A 22,160-nucleotide genomic window follows, 5' to 3' on the forward strand; every position below is an offset into this window, starting at 1 on the left:
CCAGTTCTATCAAAGGATCTTTCATCTGAAATGTTAACTATATTTCTCTTTCCACAGAAGGTGCCTAGCCTGCTGAGTGATTAAAGAATTTTCTGTTTTAATTTTAGATTTCCAACATCTTCAGTGTTTGATTTACATACTGAATAGAGATCAAACTAATTATCCACCATTTCTCAGCTTGTCCCTGAAAGGGTGAAAGACTGAATAGAAATCTCATAAACTGACATCAAAACATTTGGAATACCTTCAACCATCTTTATTTAGGTTGTGAATCAAGCAGTATGTAAAAAATAAAATAACTGCAAACCATTATTATAGATCTATATTATGACAGGTCTTTTGTAATCATCCTACCCAATAGTACTGTGAGAGAACTTTGACCGGGACTGTGATGCTCCAAGTACCACAGCTTCAAGTGGGTAATTGGGGAGTGTAAATATATGTTGACCTCACCACCATGGCCCATATACAATAAATGAGTAAAAATTCATTTGTACTACCAAGGATCATTTTACTTTGTCAATGGCAACATTGAGAGCCTTGATAGATCACACTAAAAATATTTGTTTTACATTTGCCTCAATAATTCTTACCATCAATCACAAGGTCAGGTGATTCAATCAACAATTTTCTCCCTTGATCATAATAATTCAATATTTTTCCCTATTATTTAGTTTGATTTCATGACAGAATTTAATTTTTCCCCCAAAAAAACAAAATGTAAAATGTAAGAAGAGAAGATATATTAAAAGGATAATTTACATAAGTAAAGATAAATTATAGCAGACCAAGAATTTATTTGAGTAATAAAGATTAATTTTGCTTTACTGATCCATTACTTTAGTGACTACCAAAGCACAAGCAACAAATTTCATGGTGTTTTGAGGATCAGGAATCCAATAAACAAGAGAGAGAGATTGGCAGCAATGAAATCATACAATCAAGGATATTTCTACGCTCTATTTATGACATCATTGTACCTTTGTCGAGTGCAACTGACTGTGCAATCTCTTTTTAAATCTCCTATTTTCAGTTTAACCTATGTAGCAAATAATCGTTCACTGTACAGTCATTGCACCCATGGTGAATCAAAATGCTGAGAGCAGATTCAGATCAAACTAACAAACCCTTTAATTGCTGCTTGGGAGACGTCTTTCACAACAGAATCATATAGATTGAACAGCAATCTTTCAGTCCTGCATTTATGTCTTTTATCGCACTTCCCACCTAATGTGATTAACATGATACTCTATTCCTGTCTCTCTCATATACTTCTCGTGCTTCTCCTCAAAATACTTGTGTACAAATTGCTTTCTCCGCTTCCTATAATAGTGAGGGGCATATTCCCATATTCTCAGGATTAAGGATGCATTTCCTGAATCTTCCCTCAGCTGATTAGTTAATTTGATGGTCTTTCGTTTTGCTCTTACCAGAAGTGGAAACACATTCTCTGCATCAACTTTAGTCAAAATCATTCAAAACTTCAACGGCTCTTTATAAAATTTAAAGGTCACCCTTCGCTTCCTCTTTTTAACCCTTCATGGTAGAGTATTGTAAAGTGAATGCATGTATCTTTAAGTCTGAGTGAATGAGTGCATTTTTAAATGGTGTTCCAAAATCCAAAATTAGAAACACTTCTGATCCCGTGCATTTTGGATAAGGGTTAGTGTAATTCTAGAATAGTCTTTAATTTCTTTTCAGACCCGTTACTGCTCTTTTACGAAACTCCACACTGTACAATGCAGCAGCTCTTCTTGTGGCATAGTGGCGTGCCAGGCAGAGATCTTGTCTGAGACCCAGGTTCAATCGTGCCCGTCACGAGCATTTCCTCCCTATTTCCCTATGGATTGATAGGTAAACTGGCCACTTCTAATTGTCTATACTTTGAAGGTGAGTGGTAAAATCTGGAGCAAATCAAAAAGGATATGCAAAGAATTTTTTTTTTTAAATGGAATTAATGCAGGACAAAGGGAGGGTAGGGTTGAGAGTCAGTGTGAACCTGATTCTCCGTGACTCCACGAATGATAAATGGGTTGTTTAGCATAACTTCCCACATGTTTCACCTCTGGAAATAAATTCTAATGTTCAGGTTTGTTTTTGTCTTATCTCTTGTCATACCTTTTTATGATTCTTTGTTGTACCCTATTTAGATACTTAGCTTACTAGAAATAGGTAACATCCTTTTCTTTAGACCAAAGTATTGTACACTTACCAGTGATGAAGTGCTTTGGTGAATTATTTATTTATTTTGGAAGTTTATTAAAGTCTGCTTAGAATTACCTGTAGGCATCTTTGGTGATGATTTGTCCCTCCCAATTTGGAGCCATTTAAGATTTTTAAATTATGATTTTGATTCTAAATTCCAAATTGTTCACATCAATAGTGAAAATATAGTTCCCAGAGGAATCCCAACTTCCTTGTTTCTGCCACAGTGAGTATCTGGCCCTTAGTCCTGCCCCTGCTTTCTATTAGTCTGTTCACTGATTCTGCATATCTTTACTTGGAACATTGTCTATCATGTGGTACCTTATCAAAGGTTATATGGAAGAGTTGTAGCAGGTAAACATTTGGTATGGGCTTATGTGGAATCAATGCCTGGAAATTAAATTGCATGGACCTAGTTCTTTTCAGTGCTGCACAATTGAAAGTACAGTAATAGGAATAAATGCCGATAATTTAAAAATTAATTGGGTATTGTAAGGTAAAACATCATGAGATGGGAATGTGTAAGGAGTTACCCTGTGCAGGGCTGTAACAAGAAGGGGAGGTGTCCTTGTACTCCTGTTAGGTAAAACATCATGAGATGGGAATGTGTAAGGAGTTACCCTGTGCAGGGCTGTAACAAGATGTGAATGCATCCTTGTACTTACAAGATAAGAGAGACATTGATGGATTGAGAGGCAGGAAGCTAGCAGGGAAAGGATAGCAACAGTTTTAGTCATTGGACAAGTAATGATATGATGATGTTCTAAGCACGTATCCAAGGGTATAAAAAATCATCATTTTGCTGATAACGGCAGAATGCATTCTCCGACTAACATGGTTAGTTGCAAGTGTTACAATCCGGTAATAAAGAACAAAGAACCCTGATTTCGACTCAGTCTGGTGTTTGTCTCACTCATTCATGAACAAAGCAGACCTAACAGTATGTAGTGTGCTTACTGATTTCCACATCAGATGAGCATCAAATTGTGTCAGTTCACATTGCAACCAGCCCTCCCACACCACCATTGCCCCCCCAACACTTTTTGAGCATTGTGGGCAAAACAGGTGAAATTTTTCCTGGAAGTGACCCTCATTGGCACTCTTTGGCCAACTGGGTCTTCCTGACGCACTGCCAGTCAGTGACTCTAATACAGTAAGTCCAATATTTTCACGTCCAGCTGTATTCTCCTGATTTCAAACCAGGTCAGTCCAACCCTCAATCACTCCACATCACCATCCCCTATTTCTCCCCAAGGATCAGGCCCTAACCTCCTCTGTCACCCTCTCGTCACACATGAAGTCTGTCCGAATAAATTTATGGTGCATTGTAGGGCTTTGATAATAAGTACATCATCAAGCAATTTAGAATGACTTTGCAGGCCTTCATTATTTGCTTTCTTCTTGACCTTTGCCTTTGTTACGTAGTTTGTTAAGTTCATTCAATAAATCAATTTTCCATATAATTTGCTACTTGTAGATGTATATCATTTGTAAATTCAAACACTGATCAGGAAAATGAAATTTTAAGGCAACTAATGAAGCTTTATTGTCCATGATAACCACAGTACTATTTGTCTAATCTGACTTTAAAACAAAATTAAATCTTCTATGAGCAGCATGGCTTTGAGACAATGGAGTCAATGGAGCAAATGTTGCTGGCCATTATCTTCCTGCAATGAACTGGGATTCACTGGTAGTGTGTTGCACTGATGGTGGGCTCTGCCTCCCGGCTCCACCCCCATCAGCTCACATATAACCTAGGTTTCCTGCCTAAACCCAAAACCCTTCTGAAGAATATTGTGAGACCCTACCCATAGTTATAAGCTAATAAAAGCGTTTGTTCTCCCTCCAGTCGTGAGAGCTTTTATTCACGCTACACTTTGGCAGTTAATATAATTGTTCATTGCCTTACTATAACTCTTTGTTATTGAGAAAGGAATATGCACTAAATACAAATCAATACTTGTCTCAATTCATCTACAATGGTTTGTTAGTGACATTGAACACACAGAATGAAGAACAATGCAGCATAGAATAGGCCCTTCAACCTACCTATGCTGACCTATGCAAAACTGCACCACCACAATCTAATTTTTCCCTACCTCATTTTTCTTAACTTCATGTGCCTATGTTAGAGTCTTTTGAATGTTGCTATTGAACCCCAAGATCCTCTACACTATTAAGAATCCTGACATTAACTACATGCACCACCCTCAATTTGGACCATCCAAAGTGCATTAGTTCACACTTATCCAGATTGAACTCCATCTGCCACCTCTCTATCCAACTCTACATTCTGTTAATATTCCGTTCGAGCCGACGATAATCTGCTACACTGTCACAGCACCTCCAGCCTTTGTGTCATCAGCATGCATTCCATCTACTGCCAGCCTCTGCCTTCTGCAGGGAAGCCGATGTTCTGTGGATCCCTGGCTCATGACTTTCTGAATAAGCCTACTTTGGCCAACTTGTTAAATGCATACCACATTCACAGCCCTACTCCCATCAAATCTTTTGTCACCTCCTCAAAAAAAACTCAGTGAGGGTCATGAACCTTGACCTGCCCCTCCCAAAACCATGCTGACTATTCCTGGGAAGACTATGTTTCTCATAACTACTATCAGCAAGAATCCTCTCCAATAGTTTGTCCACCACCAACATAAGACTCACTGATCTATAATTCCCTGGATTTTCCCAATTATCAAGGGGACTACATTTGCCATTCTCTAATCCTCTTGAACCTTTCCTTTGGCTAGGGAGATTGCAAAGATCATTACAATACCACAGCAAACTCTTCCCTGTAATAACCTGGAGTATATCTCGACTGGACCCAGGGAGTAATCTATTTGAATAGTTTTAAGAAGATGCAGCACGTCCCCTTTCTCAACCTCAACATGCTCCAATGCAGAAGCCTGCCTACACTGATCTAGATTACTCTGAGAAGGATTTGTTTTCCTCTCTTTGCCAAACAGCTTCGTTTTTTACCTCCCTCCCATCCCTTTGAAACATTAAAAGCCTAAAACATGCATCACCTATTCCTGACTTTCCATCAACAAAGTGGCCACGACAACATAATACCATATACTGGTCCACACTTTAAGTTCATTGCCCTTATTCCTAATGCTTTGTTCATTAAAGTATACAACATTTTAACCCGTCAAACCTACTGCATTTATGCTGTCTCCAATGCCTGTCCTTCCCCTCACATTCCACTAACTCCTCCATCGTCTGACCTAACACTTTGGCTCCAATTTAGACAATTGACGTGCATCCTGACACTGAGATGTGCCCAGTGGGGAGGGAAGGAAGTGATATGTGTGTGGTTTTTTTAAAATTATTATTATTCTAAAAAGTGTAGTTGAATTAGCGAATATATTTTCAGGCAAGCCAGAATGTTGATGTAGATTCAGCCTTATAACATGATGAATTTTGCATGTATCAGTTCTATATCTCTGCAGATGGAACCAAAGCAAGATACCTTCTTCATCTAAATCTGTCCTGTAAATAAAAAGCAATCATGTTGTCATGTTATTAGATGAGTTCATAATGATTCATTTAAAATCAGAAACTATGTCACATTGCTTGTTGGTTACCCATTTGGATTAACTGAAGATTACATCTGGATTATTCTTGAATTTATGACTTGGTTTTGGGTGATTCTTATTAATTATTAGTAAATTTCATGTAGTTTAATATTGATTTTACATGACCATCACGTGGTTACCCCATATTAATGCAACAATAATCAACATTATGAAGCAATGGTGAGCATGTACAATTTTCGGGCACACATGCTGATGGTTCATTCCTCAATAAGGAAAACCCAGTCTGTTCTGACATTGAACCAAATTATAACCTCACAGAAATTGTCATCTGCTCATAGGAATAATGTGTACTTGAGGGAAAAAAAAACTCCCGCCTCATCTGGGGGTCTTGCCTTTTTTTAAAAAAAAGTCTGATTGTAGTGAAAATTGACAAATTCCAAACAAAATAAGCTTAGAACCCATATTGCACACAAGTGCTGAGAGTAACTCCGAAGGCCACACAGCATCCATAGAAAGCACAAGGCAGGCGACGATTTTGGTCCAAGCCCTTCTGAGGCCCGAAACATTGGCCGCGTTGTGCTTTCAATGGATGCTGAGTTTCTCCAGTGTTTATGTTTACTGCATTTGACCCCAGCATCTGCAAATCCTGTGGTTTACTACCAAGCTTACAACCTGATTTGCTGATCATTGACTGGATGTTCACTAACATTGTCTTTGTTTCAGGTTGATACAGCAGGTGCTTGCTCCACTTACCTACACCAGTGTGGTAGTACCTACTTCTACGACACAGATGAGGCCACGAATGTTCCTTTTTATTGCTATTTTACCCAATAGCTTCTTGCATGATACCACTGACTCAAACACAGCCATTGCATTGCAAAATATAATTTATAAACAACTGAAGATAAGCCTTCATGTGCTATGTGGTTCTCATTTATATACTTAAGATGATATGCAGCTTGTGCTTTAGTTAACATACTTGTTTTCCACTCAGGCTTTCAATTTTCTCAGCCTTTTGCCAAATCCCATTGGCAAAATCCGGCAAGTAAATGAGGCATGAATTAAATTGGTCCACAAAATCACACCATTCAAATCTAAATGCTACTTTTGAGTTTTTGGTTCATTGCTGACTTCAAAGAACTTCCATAGTTCCATATATATGATGTAAAATAATTTCAGAATGAGTTGGGGAAAAAGGGGCCATGGGAATGTGTAATAACTTATATGGAAATAGAAATCCAGAGGAACAATTAACAGATATTTATCACATGTTGCAAAAGCTATTAATTCATCATTTCTTCTCTCATCTCAAAATCGCTACAGAATAACGTTTATATAATTACAATCTTCACATGAGTCAGCCTTCATTAAATTCAAACCATTGGGATCACAGTAAGTCATCTAAACCAACAATCACTACCATTAAGCAAAATTGACTTGGGTGAGGTGGATGATTTATTGCCCAAATTTTTCAGATAGCTTAAAATATGAAGGGAAGTTCTACCTGCTGTTCAGTGGAAAGGAGGTACTCTGATCAAAGATGTCCTACTGGCAAACTTTCTCTCCCATACCTCAAATAGGACTTGGTATAGGACACAAAATCAGTCATCGTGATTAGATTAGGCACACAGCCTCGAGATATATATCCCAGGAGGTTCAGCCCAGACAAGAATCGACCATTTCTGAACTTGTGCAAGATTTGAATTGCTCAAGAACTTCAACAACATCACTTGGAACTAGGCTTGTAATTGACTTGTTGGAAAAGAGTCTGGCATCCTTTTCCAGGGAATAGGCAGCTGCTTCATTTTCCCTGTTTTACAGAATGGAGCAAATGGGGTGTTTTATATTGTCTACATTTCCCTCACCTTGAAAAATCATAATGATTCATTTAAAAAAAAGATTGAATACAACTTGACAGTAACTATTCTTGCAAACCTCACTTGAAAAATATTAAGGTTAAAGCACAGACTTGTCTGAAATGTCCAAATGAAGCACTGTTGATACTGCAAAGTTTGAAAGGTGCACAGATAATGGTAATTTTATTTATTTGTAGGTAATAAATCCAAAAAAGAAAATAAAGAAGAAGAAATATGTCCATTCAGGAACTGTGAGTATTTACAGTCATATTTTCATGGAGGGTTTCCTTGAGATTTTTGCTCTCATTGGTGATTTTTTTTTTGGTGGGGGGAGAGTGGTGTGGAGAGGCCATGGTAATCAGAGGTTACTTCCATTCATCAGCTCATAAGAATGCATTTAGTATGGATGAGTGTAGGACAGTGTAAGGAATAAGTTTATATTTGATCATTCTTATGTATGAACAGGGAACAGGCCATTTAACCCATGTGTTTATGCCTAAATCAAATTAAAACTTTGCTGCTTGCACTTGATAGATATCCCTCCATCCCCTTCTCATTCATGTGTCTATCTAGAAGCCTCTTAAATGCTGCCATTGTATCTGCTTCCACCACTACTCCTGGGATCCCGATCCAGGCTCTTACCACTCTCTGAGAAAAAAAGATGTGCTCTGCACATCACCCCTAAACTTTCTCCCAACTTTAAACGCATCCTCTATGTACGATGGATTAAGCCTGGGGAAAAGATTATGACTGTCCACCCAGGCTATGGTTCTCATGACTTTATACACCTCTATCAGGTCTTCCTTTTCCCTCCTATGCTGCAAACAACCCAAGTCTGTCCAGGGTAGCTATAAGGAGAATTCAGCAGTATTACCAAGCTTGTGTTGCACTTTTGGTCACCTAGCTACAGGAAAGATATCAGTAAGATTGAAAGAGTGCAGAGAAGATTTACTAGGATGTTGCCCATGTTATGAGCCCAGAGAACCCCAAATCCCAGCAGCAATAGAAAGTCAGCAAGACAAATGGTTACTTAAACAAAAGTTGCTTTTAATTATCTTTAAACATGAAAACAGAATCAAACTTTAACTTATTACTATTAACGTAACTAACCAAACTTAACCCCCTTCTAATTCTAAGCACATGTGGATGTAATGTGTACGTTCAGAAAAGTTCTTTGATTCACAGTCCAATCTCACTTCTCACTCCACCAAGTTTACTGGTTACAGGCAATTCTTATACTGTGCGCAGAATTTAACATTTATGAAGTTCACCAGATTTTTGGTGCTTGAAAGGTAAATGGTTATCGCTCAGGAAGGTTCTTGTTGGTTTTCAGAGAGAGATTTCTTGCTCATTAGACATCCACAATTGATTCCTTTAGATCAGCCACTTCAGTGTGTGGCCAAAGAAATTTGCCCCATCAGGATTTTCCAGATGATAACCTCTTTCTTTCAGGTCACCACAGAGTTCCTTTTGTTTTCCCTTATTTCAAGTGAAACATTATACAGCTAGCCATCTCCTCTTGTATGGACCACAGGGGCTTTGACCCAGCTGAACTAGGAACTCACAACCGACTTCCAAATGGGATTTTCCACAAACTTGCCAGCTTGTTCCAGTTGCTGAACTGTAGAATTGAATTCTCTCTCTCTCTCTCTCTCTCTCTCTCTCTCTCTCTCTCTCTCTCTCTCTCTCTCTCTCCCCCACCCACTCAGAAAAAAAAGCCACATGACCCTCTTAGTGCCAACTGCACTCAGACAGACTGCAGCTCCGGACCTAATCTTCAGAGTTCTTTCATCTGTTGCTTTCCAAAACAATAATTCATTAGTCCATAGCATGTCCAATTAAGAAGAAATCCTTACAGGCATTCTTCAAAGCTTTTGCAAAGGCACCCGGAACCTGAAGTGTCTGGCTTGAGGAGAGCTCTGGCATTTTAAATAAGATCTGTTTTGAAATGTTTATATGTGACCAACACTAAAAAACCTGCCACATTTTATCTCCTATAAAACATATCTATATACAATATAAAATGTAACATATTCTGTCCACTTCAGGAACTGGGTTATAGGGAAAGGTTAAACAGGTTTGGATTTTATTCCCTGAAGTGCAGGAGGACAAGGGGACATTTGATAAAGATATTTGAAATTATGAGGGGTAGAGACACAGAAAATGTAGATAGGCTTTTTCCACTGAGGGTAGGTGAGATACAAACCAGAGGACATGGGATAAGGATGAAAGGAGAAATGTTCAGAGGGAATATAAGGGGAATTACTTCACACAGAGTGTGTTGGGATTGTGGAACAGACTGCCAGCTGAAGTGGTGAATGTGGGCTCAATTTTAACAGTTAAGATCAATTTGGACAGGTACATGGATGGGATGGCAATGGTTTGGATGTAGGACAGTGAGATTAGGCAGAATAATTGTTTGGCACAGACTAGATGGGCTGCAGGGCCTGTTTCTGTGCTGTAATGTTCTATAGTTCTAAGCTTGAGGTTTGGACCACAGCTGAATAATCTTGACTGACTATAAACTGACCATTGGTGAACTGATTGTTAGTGAATAATAATAGAATTTTTAGCATAGTCCACAACAATATCCATCACTGATGGTGAAGTTATTATGGGATTGTAATTGGCCTGTTATTTGCCCTGCTTCTGAATACCATGGGCACTCTGGGCAATTTGCATCTTGATTAGGTGGATTCCAGTTGAGAAGACACACCTGAACAGCTGGGCCAAACTGTTCTACAAAGGAATGAGAGATTTAATAGAAATAATCATGATGGATTTTAGCATTACAGATAAGGAGAAATGGCATGAGGAATGGTCACCATAAGCCCCACTTTAAAATAATTGACAAATTAAAAAGGGGGGTGATTTTTAGCTGTTAATTGAATCACCTGAAATGTACTGATGGAAATCAATTCAATGGAGGGATCAAATGGATAGTTGAAAAGGAAAAACTCGCTGGATTACAGATGAAGAAAGGGACAAATGACATACCTTTAGAAAGATGGCAAAGGAAAGAATAGCCAAATGGCCATTTTATGGGGTATATTATTATTCGTCTGCTTGGCATCATATGGCTTAATGCCATCCAGGTATATGGGTCCTAGAGGTGAGGATCAATAAGAACATGAGTCTGAATGAAAAGTGTGAGATTTACTCTGTAATTTACATTGATGCAAATCAAATCATCAGCAATCCAACTTTGAAATTTAACTTCAGTTACAGCACATGATTAAAATAAACATGCTTTAATTAAAATGCTTTAAATATCTTGTGTAATGTTATTTTTAGGGTGGCACAGTTAGTGTAGCGGTTAGCGTAATGTTGTTGCAGAGCCAGCGATTCGGGTTCAAATTCAAGGCCGTCTGTAAGGAGTTTGTACGTTCTCCCCATATCTGCGTGGGTTTCCTTCGGGGGTCTCCGGTTTCCTCCATCCCCTTCAAAATCGTATGGGGGTTGTAGGTCAATTAGGTGTAATTGGACAGCATGGCCTCGTGTATGGTATGTCCAAATTTAAAGTTAAATTTAGTTGGGGCTAGTGGAAAAGCAGAATCATTTCTTAATACCCGAGCTTATGTTTTAATGCACAGTACTTTTGCAAAAATTATGAGATCTTTGAATGCTAGATTTTCTTCGGCTCATCCTTCTTCCCTTCCCCCACAGGTTACCTTGCTGTCTTTCACAGTTGAATCTGAGCATACATTTCTTGATTATATAAAGGGCGGGTGAGTAGTGTTTCAAACTACATACATGTTGTCTGAGTTAATAATATCCTGTATCTTATGCCAAATGATCATATTCTCTGAGGAAGAAGAATCAGAACAAATCCTGATTCATGAGCTGCAATTCCCAAGGCATTGTAAGCATCATAAACTATCCTTTAATAAACTTTGTTTCTGTGTTTTTAATCAATGATAAACAACCAGCAACTGTAATCCACTTACAAGCTAGAGAAAACTGTCTTAAATTGGAGTAATGACAGCCAGTGATGGTAGAAGGCAAATAGCAGGAATTGAAATCAATTTATATAAAATGCTATGTTTAATTAATTGTATGTAAAATAATTACATTAATGCATCTTGGAGTCCAATTAGGTAACTATAATAAAATGCATATCAGGAATCAACCTACATACAGATAGTTCCCGACTTACGATGTTCCGACGTATGATTTTTTTTGAAGTTACGAAGGTAGTCTCCATACTATACTTTGAACTTTGGAGAGGCTAAGCTATGATTTTCAGTGTCTCCCTATCGCCCTGTATCAGTCCCCACACTGATCCCACTGCCTCGCACACTCCTGACAGCCCGCTATCAGTCCCCACACTGATCCCACTGCCTCGCACACTCCCGACAGCCCGCTATCAGTCCCCACACTGATCCCACTGCCTCGCACACTCCCGACAGCCCGCTATCAGTCCCCACACTGATCCCACTGCCCCGCACACTCCAAAAGTCCACTATCAGTCCCCACACTGAATCCACCGCCTCATGTTCTCCCGACAGCCTCGTGTCGGTCCCCATTGATCCCACTGTCCTTTTTCGACTTACGATGGGAGTGCCGGAACGCAACCCCATTGTAAGTTAAGGACTACCTGTATTGTTACTAAGTGATTTATTATTTGTTGTCAGCCAGGCTTACATTGTAGCCGTAATCTTAAGAGTTACACATTCTTAATGTGTAAGCATGTTCAAGCTTCACTCCAAGATTTGAGTACAAAATCTAGGTTAATAGATCAGCACAATGGCAGAGTGTGAAATTGATGGAGATTCTTGCAGAGCTGTTTAGTTAAGCCCTGCCTGCTTATTATAGTAGTTTTAAGGGTATGATTTGAATAAAAGCAGCATGTTTTGACACAAACGTAACAAATATATTGCTAAACTGACCAGTAATCGGATTTAATGTTGGTAGGACTTGGTTGTTAATTATTGCTTAAACAAGAACAGTATTGCATTTTCTAAATTCAGCTGAAATTTTTAATATTCCTGTAAATGGGAATGGTTGACAGAGCTGATTTATTATAAGTAAATTTGGTGAGCGAAATATTCTTAAATATTTTAAGTTGTTAGTCAAATTCAGTATTGTATTATTTAATTGCAATTACATTATAAGTTCTAAAATCTGGACTACTCAGGTTGGTCCAGATTTTTTGGATTTTCTGGATTCTCGGACAGTATTTTTAAAATTAAAATTTAAGGAGAATAGACATGTAAAGTTTGATCATTAGTTAATGAAACATCTTTTTCATATACTGTAAAATACAAACTACAATAAAAACCAAATAAATATATTTTCCTACATTTCCACGACTTCCATGTGGTCGCTTGTTGCCACTGTGCATCTGTGGCATTTACGTCTGCGCACATGCACTCGTGCAAAAGCCGAGACTTTTCGAGGTCTGGATCCTCGGGTGATCTGGATTTCTGGCATCTAGATTTTTGAGCTTTCACTGTACAAGCTGATACAAATTTGGAACCACCCTTAATAAACAAGTGATAAAAGGATGTGATATGGTGACCCGCCATCACGGCGATCGAGCTGGCACTCTGGGCGGTCAGCACAACCAACGGCCAGCAGCCCGCGCAGCAGCACTGGCCGCAACAACCAAACCGGCAGGTGCATGGCAAGGGCAAATTAAAGGCCATTGATCCTAAAATAGCGCTGCTCTTGCTGCACAGCCAACAGACGGGGACAGCACGCGGGGAAGAAGGGCATTGCTATGCAGGAAAGCGCCCGTGCATGTGAGAAACCCTCTTTCATTATGCGTGTTGTGATGTCAGCCAAGGAGGGCTACGGCAGGAACGGTGCTAGTATAAAAGTCAAGCCTGAGCCCTAATAAAACTCAGAGCTTAACTTGACTACACTACATGCATGTATCTTCTTTCAAGTAGTGTGCAGCTACAGTGACTGGGTTAGTAACTCATGCTGCTAAAGGACTTGACTGATATATCGTATAATGAGAGGATATTGTTGTGAAACAAAGGTTGAATTATGGTGTTCTTTTGATCATGTTTTCTATTAATATTCATAAATTAGGAGAAATTTAGAGAGGCTAAATGATGCCATTCCATTTCCATAAAAGCTGCAGAGCACCGAAATTGGCCTCTGGCCCTGTTCATTCAGCTGACCATCATCACATTTGAGTCCATTGAGTTCAATTTATAGGTAGACCTTTGAGGAGAAAAATTGGAAAATATATGTTCATTTCAAGATGGAACAACATAGACTTGATTAGTTACACATTGTTTACATTGAAGTTTGGTACTTATTTGGAAAAGACTATAAAAGGAAAGTCATGACTCATTTTGGTGGGGGATTTTCTGCGAAATTATTAGAGTGAACAAAACTATTTTGTTTTTAAATTTAACTCGAGTGAAACACAAAAGAATGCAAAATGTTGAGATTGTAATAAAAGCGCACAGAAATGCTGGAGGATCTCAGCCAGTTCCACAGCATCCTTAATAAATAAGAGGGTGGCATAGCTGGTGTCGCAGTTTGCTCAATGCATTTATAGCACCAGGGATTGGGGCCACTGTCTGTCAGGAGTTTGCACGTTCTCTCCCTGTTGGTGTAGGTTTTCGCTGGAGGCTCGGGTTTCCTCCCACCTTTCAAAATGTAGGGGGTTGTAGGTTAATGGGGTGTCAATTGGGTGGCACAGACTCATGGGCCAAAATAACCTGGTACCGTGCTGTGTGTCTAAATTTAAATTTAATTTAAGATTTAAATTTATATGCGACCGATGATTCGGGCTTGAGTCCTTCTTCAAGGTATAAGTAAAAGTCAGGCAAGCATCTTAATTAAAGACTAGAGATTAAGGAGGAAGAATTTGGAGGTGGGCGGGTAGGAGTCCAGACTAAATAGTCAAAAATCGTTCATTGGAAATAATAAGAGGAAAGGTGAGAATTGATTTTGGCTCTGTGAAAGGAGACAAAGGACAGATTTAAATTGGTCAAAGATGATGCATCTCATGACTGGCCCTTAATTTTCTTAAAACCATGATTGTATACTTAGTAACTTTTGTTCATATGTGATTGCCATGGCGTCTTCTGTGGGCAGTTGCATGGTTAAATTCAAGAAACTCAAGGTTCTTGTCCCCCAAATCATCAGCTCTCTGCCTTACCAATGAAGTTGTTACATTTTACATGGTCGATATGAATTAAACCCACTATGGTAAATTAAAACTCAACCGTTTCACAACATGATAATTGTTCATTATTGTTATTTGTCCTCTCTTCCATTGAAAGTTACCATCTGTAGAATTGCTTTTCTGCAGGTTTTAATTGTTATGGGAGATTTAAAAAGGTTGGTTAATTTATATCATAAATGAGGTTAAGGAGATTGACACCTTTTTTCCCTTTTCACTCAGATCCAGATACCATTTCCCTTCATAGAAGCACACTTTTTCAGCAAGTTACACTACATCAAACCAAAAACGCTCAGCGTGCGCAGAAAAATCAAACCAAAGGCAAATGCCGTTAAATGTATTACCAGAGGATATTATGGCCTGCCATGTTTATGCTCCCCTAAGACAGACTTGATTACATGAGGAGATTATTTGTTCTGAAATTAATAATTTTATTTATAATTCCTATTGACATCTTGTTATACTGCACTGTACATATGCTGAGATTCTTCTAAAGGTTCATTTGTTGAGACATGTGAATCCAAATTACAACCAATCCGAGTTGCAACCAATCCTTGGGTCCCAATCACAGACACTAATGTAGCAATTTAAAATAGTTTTATTGGGGTAGAGTGCAGTCATCCTGCCTTTTGTCTCTGATATGGAAATAGAAGTGCTTGATAACAATTGATGATATGCAATTAACAAAGTATTCCATGCAAAAATTAGAAATGCTAGAAAAAATACCGGTTCATTACTCAGCGACAGTGGAAGAATTTATTTTATATAAGTATGATGGCTTGCACATGCTGAGATGATGAGACTTGGTGCAGGATTTTGTCATTGCTGGTGCCAAATATTTCGGTAGATGAGCAGCTATGATTTATAATGAATAATTGCCATGTAAATAGCCCAGTCACTTACTGTACTTGTTTGTGTGCAACCATTTGAAGTGAATCTTTTGATAATAAGCTCTTTTTCAACCTGTGAACTACAACTTGGTTATTTTCCAACCTGATAATATATTTCTGAGTGGGTGCCGCACTTTTGTAGGCCTGCTGAATGTTACATTAGCTATTCCCAGCTGCCCAGCAGCAAAGTGCAAATGTAAAATCATTATTTGGATTTTCAGTGCTTCTTTATTGAAATCATATTTTTTAAAACGCTGATAGACTGAATAGCCTAATATCCCGAATACGCGCGAGATTGTCTGATCTCGGAAGCTTAACAGGCTCAGGCCTGGTCAGTACTTGGAGGGGAGACTGCCTAGGAACACCAGGGAGCTTAGGTTTCTGTAAGGGGTGTGGCGACTCCCTATCTGCTTTACGGTAGACAAAAGTCAAAGAATTTCATATATGTTTAATTCTAAATGTAGTATGATGTGACAATAATGAAACCTTTACCTTTACCCTGTGGGACCTGCTGAGTTTCTCCAGCACTTTTATGTATTAACTACAATCACATCATCTGCAGACTTTCTTGTTTCAATCCAATTTCTCCACTATTTTTCCTGTAACCTGTCCCATATTCTCATATTCCCATCAATTCTACCCCATCCCAATTCTACTCCAGCTCACCCATTCTAGGGATAACTTACAAATAGTTAATTGATAATGATAATGAGTTTGTTGTCACATACATTGTACGATATACACATGCCCCAGGTACTTAGTAAAAAAATAACTACAAAAAGAGCAAGAAAGCAGCTGCAACATTATGTTTAATTAAATTGAAAGGAGACGATGAATAAAAACTTGATAATAAATATTCACATTTTTATTAACCAAGAAACTAGCAGATCTTTGGGATCTGGGAGAAAGCCAGAGCATCTGAATGGGATCGGCGCAGTCTGAGGGGAATGTATAAAGATGACACAGAAAGCTCCATTGTTCTGAATCAGACCTGGCTTCTCTGGCACTCTCCAGCTCTCATTGCTGCATTCAATCAATGAAGTTTTGATTATCCACTATCCAATGTTTCTAAAAGCCCAGTGGCTCAGCACATGGCTCATCTTGTCCTGTTTCCATGCTCCCTTTAAGCACATTGGAGCTCCAACCCTAAGCTATTCTTTGGCTTGGCTTCGCGGACGAAGATTTATGGAGGGGGTAAAAAAGTCCACGTCAGCTGCAGGCTCGTTTGTGGCTGACCAGTCCGATGCGGGACAGGCAGACACGATTGCAGCGGTTGCAAGGGAAAATTGGTTGGTTGGGGTTGGGTGTTGGGTTTTTCCTCCTTTGCCTTTTGTCAGTGAGGTGGGCTCTGCGGTCTTCTTCAAAGGAGGCTGCTGCCCGCCAAACTGTGAGGCGCCAAGATGCACGGTTTGAGGCGTTATCAGCCCACTGGCGGTGGTCAATGTGGCAGGCACCAAGAGATTTCTTTAGGCAGTCCTTGTACCTTTTCTTTGGTGCACCTCTGTCACGGTGGCCAGTGGAGAGCTCGCCATATAATAAGAAAAAAATTCCCAAAATAGTTGCTCAATGTTTTTTTTATCAAAAGCACAAGTCAGAGTGATGTCAAATGAATAATCTGTCTGTGTTTTGGTTGATATTGTCAGCATCAGGATTTTATCATTTTGTTAATGGGATATGGAACAACATCTATTTTTGATACTTAACTGTCCTTAAATGAATTGGGTTAGCCATAACAGTGGGTCTGGTGACACATATCTGCCAGACAAGCCAAAATTGACAGATTTCCCACCTGGCAATTAGTTTGTTTACTATCTTTCTTACCTTAGATGGTATTAACATTGACTTCTCCAGCTTTCGTTAAACCCACCTCCCTCTCCTTCATCCCCCTGTTGTCTTTTCCCCAAGTCTGTCTCTCTCCCCTTTTCTCTCTGTCTCCTTTCACAGAGCCTTGGAGAAGGGCTCAAGCCCGAAACGTTAGTAATGTATCTTTATCTCCTATGGATGTTGCGAGGCTGGAGATCAACCAGCATTTCTGTGTGTATTTTTAGTACATATACAACTGAGCAAAACAGCTTTTCTCCAGACCATGGTGTGCACATGCAAGCACGCGCACACACATGTGCGCACATGCAATGTGCAGTATACAATAATCACGTATATCCGTTAAGATATCATGATTTAGTGAACCAGGTGCATTTTTATGCCAATGAATGCTACTTGAAAATTTCAATTTTATTCAAGTTCTCAGCTGCTTTGCTGGGATGCAGATTTGTTTCTTAATCAATCATACCAACCTCTGAATACCTGTCCAGTAATATAACTGCAAAGATACAATGCCAAGTTGAGGAGATCATACTTGATTCAGATGGTTAGTCTGATTCTAATATTACAGACATTGTCCTGTTGTTCAAGAAAGATTTCTGTGAGCAGTTCTCATTAGGGTGTAGAGCACTTCCTGACATCACACGGATTACTGAAATATCTGAAAAAAGGAATAATTTTTTTTATATCTCCTCAACACACCAAAAATTCAGCCATTTCCTTGCAATGCACAATGAAGCGAGAACACGACATTCAATATATTGCAAAGAAACATTGTGAATTCTGAATTATTCTGTGAATGCTGCAATACTGAAATAAAAACTGAAAATGATGTCAGACAGCACCTGTTGAGAGAGAACCAGAGTTGTTACTTCATAGCGCTTATTATGAAGCCTGTTACAATTTGTTCTGATCCAGCCCTTATGGCTGGCCTCAGGATTTTACCTAATGTATCAGATGTACTTGTGCCAAGTATGATTCTCTTTAAAGCTGTATTGCATGCAGATGGCCGCAATTATTCTTAATGCAGATTATTCCTAATGTAGTTATACAGGTTGGATGTGTCAGCCTAGATCACATAGGTCTCCTTGTTCTGCAAAGCAAAGTGGACTATGAATGACATCAACCTCTGTCTCCATCTGAAGGCCATTCTGGTTCCCTTCTGGTTGAAAAAAAATCTGAATGGCTCAATAAAAATAATAACATATTTAAAATGCATGTTAATTAACTAAAGGAAAAGTTTTCAGTAAAATATTTTTAAAAAAGAAGCAAGAAAATTGTATTTTTACTTAAACCCTGCAACCCCATTCAACTGATTGGCACCAAGTTAGATATATATCTGTTGAGACTGCCAGATGAATGCTCTACAAACAATTAAAAAACACACCCATTTGTCTGCAGCACACAAACAGTATTGACATTTTATTGTTCAGCACCAACCTTCTTCTCAAGAACCACTTTCACCACACCCTGGTCTCTTTCATTCACTCTAAAACCTGCAGCTGACCCCGCCGTTCCTCTGTCCAAGATCCACACATGCGCATGAACCAACACACTGTTCCAACTCCCCATCCCAGCCCTTACATGCACGTTACATTTCTCAAGCATGGCAATGGATGCCTCACCAGCAGCGACCGACCCTACTCAAAGTCCGCGTAAATTGCAGCCGCAACATATCTGACCATCGTAGTACATAGAACACTTCAGTACATCACAGGCCCTTTGGCCCTCAATGTTGTGGTGACCCATATATTCCTTTAAAAAATGTACTAAAATCTCCCAACCCCGTAACCCTCTATTTTCCTTCCATCCATGTGCCTGTCTGAGAGTCTCTTAAATATCCCTAATGTTTCAGCTTTCACCACCATCCTAGGCAAGGCATTCCAACTACCAACAACTCTGGGTAAAAAAACTTGCCCTTGATGTCATCCCTAAACTTACACGTTGACCAACTCATCGCAGCAAGGTAACAGGTCTTTGTAAATTTGTCAATGAACTTTTCAATCCATTCTTTCCATTGAAATTGTTGAAGTCAAAATGTTGACAGATGTTAACATGCAGTGAACAAGCTTGTTAATAAGGGAAATTGTTGTTTTTTGTCCTTCGTAGTTGAAGATGACTATGGCTTCAAAGTCAGGGTTTGAAGTCATGACTTGCGCGTGACTTGGATTAAAGTGAGAGTTGCGCAGGTTGTCAGCCTCACTCTCTCGCCACAGCCTATCTGGACCCAGTGGCAAGACATAGTTGAGACGTCTGGAGACAGGTCAGGATGCAGTGGATGGCCAGCAGTGTTCTGTATGTGTCTCACTATGCCCTCTTAGCATTCCATGAGGCATTGCTAAGAATCGCCTTTCTGCCTGTTGAACCAGCGAAGGTTTCTTCTGCACAGACCATCGAATCCAGGCTTCACACGCTGGGTAGACAAGTGTTGAGGGTCACAGCAGTTCTTGCAGCGTGCTCAAAAGCCTCCCTACCCATTTTTGGGCAACCTCATCCACCTTTGCAGCTGTTGAGAGATGTCTCCTCTTCCGCCTGCACTGCTGTTGGTGTGATCACCTAGTGGTATATTAATGACACCACCCCCTCACTTGTTTTTGCCCACTAGATGAAGCAGTTTCCAGGATATGGAATGAGGAGCCAACAAGTGAGAGATTTAGGAGATGAGTGAGGTCCAGTGATGCCTACCATCCCCACCTTATTGAGGTGCAGCTATCAGCACCAAAGGTGTTCCCTCTCCTTAGAGCTCCCTAGATATGATTTCTCAAACATATGATAAGAAGTGGACTCTTTTGTGGAGACTGTTTTTCTGTCTCAAATCCACATCATGTTAGGTCCCTTTGTTTTTCCTGAGTAACCCACTATTAATTTTGTGTCAAACTATGAATTTGTTATCTCATTGACAGTTGTGGAGAATGATATTGTTTTCCCTGTGAAGAAAATTCGGAAACAACAATTGTAATCCCTTGATAGAAAGCAGGGGTACAAAACGTGCCTACCTCTGCAGGAATTGTAGCTGGAAGTAATGGCCAGACCTCATTAGAAATTTCACGAGTCATTACAAACTCAAACACTGAGTTGATTGCTTGATCGATTAAAAGTTATGGTGACGGAGCAATGGGAAAAGGGAGGGTTTTGGATTGTTCTAAAGGTGGGAATTAATGGTGAACAGAGGGTCAGAAGCAGATTTGGAGGGTGTAATAGATACTGATTTGTGTTTTTTAGATCTGCTTCTCCTCTAGGTTTTGCTGACTGCACATCCTGATAGTGTCAAAAATAATTGCTTTAGGGTTCCATCAACTGATAGGATGTTGAATTGCATAACTTAATAATGTATTGGTGGTTCAAAAGGCTGCAGATAGAAGAGGTGGATCTGTTTCTTCTTCAAGCTGCCTTTCTGTTTGCTGTTTCTGAAATCAGTCCTTCATTTGTGAAGAAAGCGGATTAGCACCGCTGCTTCCTCAGCAATTTGCAAAAGTTTGGTATGACATTGGAAACCTTGGCAAATTTCTACAGGTGTGTCATGGAAAGTGTGCTGCACCGTGGCTTGGAATGGGGCACCAATACCTCTGAGTGGAAACCCCTACAAAAGTAGTGGACACCACCCAGCACAACACAGGCAAAACACTCCCCACCATTCTGAAAATCCACAAGGAACACTGCCATCAGAGACCAGCTGCAAACAGCAAGGATCCACACCACCCAGGACATGCTCTGTTCTTGCTGCTGCCATCAGGAAAGAGGTATAGGTGCCACAAGACTCGCACCAAAATATTTTGAGGGACATTTAACCGCATCAATTAAAACGGACCTGTATAAGTGCCTGATAGAAAGAAATTTTGGGTAGAATTAGCTGGATTGCTCTTAACCAGAGTCAAATGGCCTCCCTCTGTGCTGTAACCATTCTGTAATTCTTTGATTCTGTGAAGAGAGAGGCAGATGGCCCCGGGTTGCAGACGAGCAGAGATGACATCGTAGTAGCAACTTATTCCTGGAGAGTAGTTCTACAATTCTACACTCCATTCTCCTCGCTAGTTTCTCTTGTTGACATACTGATCATATATATAATGTATGAAGGCAATCTTAGATATAGACATGCACATGCACACGTGTGGAAACAAACTCTTGATCTGCTTTAATGCTCGTGCAATATCACCAGTGCTGCAGGCCACCCAAGTAGCCTAGCTGAATCTTATAAAAGCAACATGAATACATTTGTTGAAATGAACTCCATCAATAACCCCTGCATTAATGGTTCTTTTTATTGTTTCATGGAATGGAAAATGCCAACATGAAAAAAAAAATACATCTGATTTCCAACCATCTCATCATAACAAAAGTTATTAATTGGCTAAAATTTGGGTAAAAGCGTGAATACAGAAGATGAATTTTCCATAACATGGTGCACTTTGTGCCTTTGTATACATGAAGTAGACTTAAAATATGACAGGAAATCACAAAAAAAGTATGTACGTGATAGGAAATTTTTCAGGTGATTTTCATCCCAAAATCCATAAAATACACTCAAAAGAGTTCAAGAAGCAAAATCTTTATAGGTCAATTTTTTGGCATCTTATTAAATGTCTTTTTGAAATCCATTTTTTTTTATCTAAGTCAATCACATTTCTCTCATTGATTCTTTCCTTTACATGATTAAAATACTCAATCCCATCTTGATGAAGGGCTCAAATCCGAAACG

The 22,160-nt window shown here is 39.4% G+C and overlaps 1 protein-coding gene across 6 annotated transcripts in view; it reads left to right on the forward strand.

The window, feature by feature from the left end:
- Positions 1-22,160, forward strand: part of LOC138765084 (copine-8-like) — a 437,705-nt gene that overhangs the window by 337,090 nt on the left and 78,455 nt on the right. For all 6 annotated transcript variants that reach the window (XM_069941777.1, XM_069941779.1, XM_069941780.1 and 3 more), the window contains 2 exons: positions 7,804-7,857; positions 11,273-11,334. In XM_069941777.1, coding sequence (XP_069797878.1) covers positions 7,804-7,857; positions 11,273-11,334 — 116 coding nt within the window. The remainder of the gene's footprint in view (positions 1-7,803; positions 7,858-11,272; positions 11,335-22,160) is intronic.

The sequence above is a fragment of the Narcine bancroftii genome, chromosome 5 (assembly GCF_036971445.1).
Source record: "Narcine bancroftii isolate sNarBan1 chromosome 5, sNarBan1.hap1, whole genome shotgun sequence".
In the NCBI taxonomy this organism is placed as follows: Eukaryota; Metazoa; Chordata; class Chondrichthyes; order Torpediniformes; family Narcinidae; genus Narcine; species Narcine bancroftii.